General features: G+C 42.0%; 1 protein-coding gene across 1 annotated transcript in view; it reads right to left on the bottom strand.

Moving 5' to 3' along the window:
- Window positions 1–8117, bottom strand: part of LOC119411749 (contactin-4) — a 456128-nt gene that overhangs the window by 344222 nt on the left and 103789 nt on the right. Inside the window, exons 5-6 of the mRNA XM_037678676.1 lie at window positions 5708–5837; window positions 4848–4998 (exon numbers count right to left, since the gene is read on the bottom strand). Of these exons, the coding sequence (XP_037534604.1) occupies window positions 4848–4998; window positions 5708–5837 (281 nt within the window). The remainder of the gene's footprint in view (window positions 1–4847; window positions 4999–5707; window positions 5838–8117) is intronic.

Raw genomic sequence — 8117 nt, 5'->3', positions numbered from 1 at the left:
ACATCATCAGGCCAGGACTCTGCGGTCTTCACTCATCTCCAGGCCAGCGGTCACTCTTTCAGGGATGAAGATGTTCACATCCTGGACAGAGAGGAACGATGGTTTGAGAGGAGTAAAGGAGGCCATCTTTGTGAAAAGAAATCGGCCATCGTTAAACAGGGGTGGAGGCCTCCGGGTTCAACTGTCCCCCTCTTACAATGATGTGATTGCTGGTATCACTCAGCCCTCTGTGAACAGTAAACAGCCATCAGTGTGCTAATGATCCATTGTTAGGCTGATGGTCCTTCTTGAGCATGTGATCAGCTGGTTTTGGTTGTCAGCAGCAAAACTGGTTGATCCACTCTGAGACGGTGCTATTGAAGAGACTGAGCTGAAAACAGCACCTCAGACTGAGGAAGTCTCTTGGATGAGAGACAAAACATTTCTACATTTTTTTTGTTGATTTGCTTTGTTTTGTTTTTTTGAATGTCCAGAGGACCAGATTTAACTTTTTTAGATTTTTCTACCTGGATTATTGAGCATGCATCAGGAGATCTTTTAAATTAAGATTCTTGTATACTTCTCAGATGTTGTACCAACCAAGTGACAGGTGAGCAAACTATGTGAGGTGCAGCCAAGTAATGGTTATTGGGGCCCACTGTGTTTTATCACGTGCAATGACAATGAGCCTGAAATACACATAAATGTGGTGGAGCAGAAAATTAGGCCCTGTTTATACGATGCTGTTTTTAAGTGAAGATGTAACATTTGTTTGTTTTCAGCTGTTTATGTACACACCAACAACCATCATCTTCTCTGACATCAAAACTTCTTGAATGCAGGTCTCAGAAATGAGTTTTTATTTCTAAACATCCAACATCAGAGTGAGACTGCACATGCGCACTGCAGAGAGCATCAGTCAATAGCTTCGGTGGATAGCAGTCTCTGTGTTTCTCACTCTTCAATTTATCAGAGCTTCTGACTTGAACCAAATAACCTTGGATCAGCAGAGACATACTTCCTCAAATTCTGCAAATACTGAATGAGCCTGTAATTGTTTTCATGCTTGAGACTGAAGTTTATATGTGCATGTCATCAAAATACAAAAAAATGCAGCACCAACTAGTGACTTTGCAAGGAAACTAAAGCAAGTGCAATGGTTTTTAAAACTTTAAGCAATAGCATAATAGCATTCTTTTTTTTTTCCATTTGGCTTTTATTTATACAGGCTAGCCTCATTGAGCCACAAGGATTCATTTACAAGAGAGACCTGTTCCAGACAGAACATATAAAGTACAGACAACAAAACAGTAAAAATGACAACAATAAACTACAGTAAAAATGCAGTTAAAATAAGAGTAGTGCACAAAACAATAAATCAGGGTGCCGTAAAACAGCGTGAAATACTAAAAACAAGAACATATTTGCTTTGATTTTTCTATTGACATTATCAAATGTTTGAAACCCCTTAAAGAAATCAAGGAGGACAACTTCAGTTCTTCTTGCAAGGTGTTCCAGGTGCAGGGGCTGAGTAGGAAAAGGCCTTTTGTCAAGTTCAGTCTGCACTGAGCGAATGCTGCAGGTAATGATGTCCTGAGAGCGCATGTTGTAACTGCACTGACAACGTGACATGTGGGAGGAGATATAAGAAGCTAGCAAACCAAGGAGGGATTTATAGATGAAAATGAACCAGTGTGAGAGACTACGTGTAGATAATGATGACCAACTAGCAATTATGATAGCGATCACAGTGATGTTCTGTGCACATGTTAACAGGGGTGCCCAACCAGTCGACCGTGATCTACCTGCAGATCACGATTAACTTGTTTCTAGTTGTTTGTGAATTTATAGAACACAACTTGTTTTTTTAACCCTTAATATTTAATGTTCAAGCTTTGACTACAAAGTGTCCAGCCCCTTTTTAAATTTCCACGAGACATAGCCAGGTCTAGTTCACAGTAGTCATATGATTTTTGGGCGCCCTGACTCAAACCATTATCTCATGAGACTTTAGCTTCACACGCTGAAAACAAAGTTGAGTAACTTGTTATTGTGTTGCCAAAAGATGGCTGACAAACAAGCTAACAAGCAAGCAAACATTTTTTATTTTCATCGGGAGTGAGAGGAGCACTGTCTTATTTATAATGGAAGCACTGCCTTGTCCAAAAAGGGTAACTTGGAATGGCATGTCAAGACCACGTACAAACGCCATGAGATGGATTTCTCTCCTAAAACTGCTTTATGAGCCCAGAAAGTTCAGGAGCTGAAAAACAAGCTTGCATCAATTTTCACCAAAGGTAAGGCTGCTACGATAGCCTCATACCAGGTCAGCCACATTCTGGTCCAACACAAAAGGTATTCAGCGATGGTGAGATTATGAAAGAAGCATTCATTGAGGCTGTGGAAGCACTTTTCTGTGATTTTAAAAATAAAAGTGAGATTGTGGCTGCTAAAGAAGATATACAGTTGTCCTGGAACACTGTGACATGGTGATGTGAGGGGATGGCTGTGGATATGGAGGAGCAGCTTAAAAAGAACAATGTCAGTGTTTCTCTCCTCAATTTGATGAGGCAACTGATATGATGGATGTGGCCAGTTGTGTGCTTTTAACAGAATGGCCTATAGGCCCAAGAGCCAAGGAGGAGGTCCTCACCATCTTACTAAAAGGACACACAAGAGAAGAAGACATTTTCAACCCATTTATGGAGTTTGTTAATAAGAGCAACTTGCCCCTCTTTAAAATAATTTATCTTACAACTGATGGTGCTCCAGTGATGACGGGTCACACCAGTGGATTTGTTGCACTGTGCAAGCAGAATGAATTGTTCCCAGATATTCTGATCTATCACTGCATAATCCACCAACAGGCATTGTATGGGAAGATTTTAAACATGAAAGAAGTGATGGATGTCACCATGAAGACTGCAAGTTCTTTACGGGCCAGGAGTCTGCAGAGATTATTTCACGCTCACTTGGAGAAGGCAGGTGCAGACCACACCGACATGCTCCTGCTCATGGATGTTAGGTGGCTCAGCAGAGGTAAACTTTTGGCCAGATTCAGTGAGTTGTTGCCTGAAATCAGGGATATGAGCATTCAAAGCTGGAGGACACCCAGTGGCTTTTGGGTTTAACCTTTCTCACTGGCCTGCTCAGTGAACTTCATTTAGAGCTTCAAGGAAAGGATAAAAAATACAAAGTACAACACACACAATCCTCTCATTGAAAAATCGCTCAGGTTGCAACTTCTCACAAGTCGACTGCAACACATGGACCTGCAACACCTTCCACACATGGAGGCAGAACTACAACATCAAGGGTAATATGTCATACAACTCAACACTGCACTGTGTCATGAGCAGGTTCAGAGCAGCTGGTCAGAGTCTGAGAGACAGTTTACTGACTTTACATCCATCGAGCCTGTTACCAGCTACATGTGTTATCTTTTTGGAAAAACTGATGTGAATGACATCATGTCCAGATTAGTGTCCATGTTTCAGCTGGACCACTCTGGTGTTGACATTGGGATCAAATCCAGAGCAACACCTGGCATGGATGGAAAACTCTGGAGTCTGCTGTCAGAAGAAAATATCCTAACATCAGTGGATGTGCTTTGCACTTGACAGCACTTCATGGATCAACCTACTTGTGTGAGTCTGTATTTTCTCATGTGAAAATGATCAAGTCCCAGAACAGATCCACAATGACTGATGACCATCTGGTGACCTGCCTGTGCTTTGCCATCACCTCTTACTGCCCCGCCTGTGAGAACAGGGCTTCCTCCTGTCAGTGTCACAAATCTCACTGAGATACAGACAAACATTTATTTTCATATAGCTTGCATAAAAAAGTTGAGAAAAGAGAGTAAAGATCTGAAAATAAATGCAGCAAAAACAGAGACCATGGTCTGCTCGAAAGCTAATGCGACCTTAACAATTACTGATAATGGAGGAAATGTACTGAAGCAGGTCGAAACGTTCAAATATCTGGGGTCGGTGATGAATGCCAAAGGAAGCTGTGAAGAAGTCGTTAAACACAGAATTGGTGTGGAGTGGCAAAAATGGAAGGAGCTGACAGAAGTGCTTTGTGACAAAAGGACGCCAACTCATATTAAAGAGAAAATGTACAAGATGATGGTGCGCCCGGTCTTGCTCTGTGGAACTGAGGTTTGGAGATTAAAGAGAATGGAAGAGGAACTCCTGGAAAGAACAGAAATGCAAATACTATGTGGGATTCTTGGAGTATTCTTCAAGGATGGACGGCGAAATGAGGATATCAGAAAAACGCTGGCGTGGCATCACGGAGAAGATACAGGAATCAAGAATGAGATGGTATGGTCATGTGCAGTGAATGGAAGAGGACAACAAGGTAAAAAGACTATTAAACACAGACGTTTTCAGTCAACAAAGCAGGGGACAGCAGAAGATGAATATGTTCCAGCAGGATATGAAGACACTCCACCTCACAACAGACGATACACAAAACAGCAGAATGGAGAAGAAGAATCCATGTGGCTGACCCTGCTCTGAAAATAGCGGGACCTACAGCCTGAAGGAGAGAGCTTGCATAAAAAGGTGTCTCTTCTAGAACTGTCACAGTTGGGTTATTTGTTAATACAAATCAGGCCAGACTACTTTATCATACACTGACTAGCAACTTTGTGTGTTATGACTAGACAAGTAGATTTCAGCAAGCTGCCAACTTTAAAAGTAGATCTAGGTTCAGAAAAGGTTGAGAACCCCTGATTCTCACGAGACTGTTCACATGTAAATAGGGTTAACATCTGGTTCAAAAAGGGAAGGCAAGCTGACAAAAGCCCAGTAGTTCTCCTTCTGGGCTAAAAACTAAAGAAACTGTGTGAAACGTGTTACCTGTTGTTCTCATGGAGGGGTTCACTGCCCTTCCGCCATAAGATCACACCCCAAGGAGACATCTTGGGCTTGCATTCTATGAGGACATCGCCTCCAACCTTCACCAGCGTCTGGCTTCTCAGCTGACTGTGAGAAAAATCCGGGGCGACGGCTGAGGAATAAGAAACACATTAAAATCAGCGTTTGTAAAAGCCTCTTTTATCTAGTTACTGTTTGACTGTTTATCTCCCGTTTAATCGTTTTTACACACAATGGAAATTACTTTATTAAGCTACAGGGTTTTTGTCATGGATAATTCAGAGACACTAAATTGTTTAATAAGTAATCAGAAGTTTGATGTGGAACTGAGGAGTTTGATATAAATTCATCATTATTCCATGTTGGGCTGCACGTGATTCTTTCACCGTGCAATTCTCCTCTTATTATAATTTCTCTTGGCTACAAAAGTATGTGACCTTCTCAGAAGCTGACCAGTTGTCTGATATCTCCCTGAACATTATTTCTTTAATCTGCTCTACACGTTTGACCAGAGCACTTGTCTGTAAGAGGCCTGAGTACAATCAGTAACACGATCTGGTTGTAAATTGTCCGAGCTTGAACAGTGAATGAAGGCTGCTGCCAGCCCAGAGTGGAGAGTGACAGAATACAACAACTGTGGCATACATCACCATCAGCTGGATTCATTTATCTTATAATTAATGCCTTTCCATTAGTGGCCAGTAAGACAGAGGCCAGAGCCTATCTAACAGGAAGGAGCAGTGGGAAGGCAATGAAGCAAACTCAACAGCAGAAATAGCTCATGCTTGGGTGTCAGAGCACATATACAGTAAACACATGCACACGCTGAGCAGGTGTCTTACCTATCACTCGCAGCTCGGCATTGGAGTAGACTTCACCATGCTTATTCCCAGCAACACACTGATACATTCCTGTGTCAGACAGGGTCAGGCGACTGATCGACAGAACCCCGTTGGCCACTTGTATGCGCTCCTGTGGACACAGAAACAAAGGCCTTTAAAATGTTTTCTCCTCCTAGTGTTCATCTACATAAAAACAGCTGAGCTGGGTGGGGGTGAATTATGGTGTAGAAGTGACAGACATGGCAATAAATCTAGGTTTTCATCCCTAATGGAGGGAAAGGCTTGGGTGGAAGGAGGCAGGCTACCAGAAAATGACCCTAATCAATCTACATGTTTATGAGAGTGAAATAAAACTATGCCCTATTTATATCCTCTGTTGCACCATGGTCGGTTTCCCTTCAGCATAAAGACGGGGTAAGAGGGGAAGGAATATCATAACACCTGAAAATTGATTTGCAGATACAAAAGGTATGGCCTGTATATACTAAGTGTTATACACTGGTTACTGCTGCACCTCATCTTTATCTGACTGGTCTATCATACTTTGGCCACCTACAGGGGAAATCATGTTCATCACTGAGCTGTCAAATTAAAATCTTTTTAGGTACTGCTGAGCCTGATGAACTCCAAGTTCAGCAGGGTTAGTTCATCAGCTGTGCATTTAATCCCCAATATACACCTCCAGGCTGAAAAAGCAACACACTAAAATATCTTGTTGAAGCACATTTTATTATGGCACAGAGTCATCATGGCATTTCAAGGTGTTTATGCCAAAAGCTTTGATTAAATCCAGAGATGCATTCATTCTTTTGCACATTACTATAAAATACTGAGTTATCAACAGTGTTGGTGCATGAGGAACTCTGGAGTGGCAGAGATGTACGTTAGACTGGTACAGGACATGTATGAGGACAGCAGGACAGTGGTGAGATGTGTTGTAGGAGTGACAGATAGCTTCAAGGTGGAAGTGGGAACGCATCAAGAATCGGCTCTGAGCCCCTTCTTGTTTGCTCGTGATGGATCAACTAACATATGAGGTCAGGCAGGAATCCCCATGGACTATGATGTTTGTAGATGACATTGTGACCTGTGGTGAGAACAGGTGATAGAGAACTTGGAGGGGAGGAGGTATGTGCTTGAAAGAAGAGGAATGAAAGTCAGCCACAGAGTTCCTGTGTGTGAATGAGATGGAGACAGGTGGAACAGTGAGGCTACAAGGAGCAGAGGTCATAAAGGTGCAGGACTTTCAGGCAGGATGGAGTGGATCGAGAAAAGTTCAGGACTGATTTATGACAAAACGTGGTAGCAAAGATAAAAGGAAAAGGTTAGAGGAAAGTAGTGAGTCCAGCTTTGGTGTATAGTTTGGAGACAATGGCACCAACATAAATACAGAGTGTCAGAGATGAAAATGTTGAGATTCTCTTTGGGAGGAAAATGGATAGTTGTTAGGAATGAGCTCCTATGAGGTACAGCACAACATGAACTAATAGGGGATTAAAGTTAAAGAGATGACTGAGAAGGTTTGGACATGTCCAGAGGAGGGACAGTGCGTTTATTGGTAGAAGGATGTAAGAAATGCAGCTGCCAGGAAAAAAATATATAGGAAGGCCAAAGAGAATATATATGGATGCACTTATTATGCCCCTTTTCCATTAGTACCTGTAGTACTGGTACAGCACGGCTCTACTCTACTCGGTACGGTACAGGTTGTGTTTCCAATATGCTTTCAGTACCGGTTCCAGTGGGCGGGGTTCAAATTGATGTCACCACCTCTCCCCAGCTGGTGGCGCTGAGACGCTGAAACTGTTTTCAGTACAGGTTGAGGATTTATGTTATTTTGAAGTTGTGTAGTATGACATATGCAGGATATATACATACATTTCACGGGTTCTTCATTTTTCTGACTGTGTACATGTCGTGCATTGAATTTAACAGAAATGTAACGAGAGACGTTATTTATCTTTGACCCATCAAAATGAATGCGGTCATTTATTTGCAGAATCAAAGTTTAACATCAAACATTTACATTAATTTGGCAAAATATGAAAACAATAACATGGCTAGTTTCACAGGAAGTGGGCACAATACGGCGATTGTCCTCACTTTCAGCAGAACAGTAGACATCAATCACACGGCGGTGATTGAGAACTTTGCTTCAGACATTTCTAAAATATCTGTAATGATTTTAGGAGAAAGGAGAGTTTAAGATGGAAAATGGAGATTTATCTTACAGAGAGATGTGTGAGGGAATTTATCTGTTTGACCAGAACGGGCACGCTCCTTCAGATCTCAGCTTGGCCACGGTACGCTTGGTCGAAATAGAACTTTTACCTGGTTGATGATAGATCAGGTCGGCGTGAAGTCCTTCTTTTGACTCTTTCAGCGTCTCCGTTGAGAACAGCTAAAATAC

The sequence above is a fragment of the Nematolebias whitei genome, chromosome 7 (assembly GCF_014905685.2).
Source record: "Nematolebias whitei isolate Nwh7 chromosome 7, NemWhi1, whole genome shotgun sequence".
NCBI classification, from domain to species: domain Eukaryota; kingdom Metazoa; phylum Chordata; class Actinopteri; order Cyprinodontiformes; family Rivulidae; genus Nematolebias; species Nematolebias whitei.
This window is presented reverse-complemented; position numbering and strand designations above follow the sequence as displayed.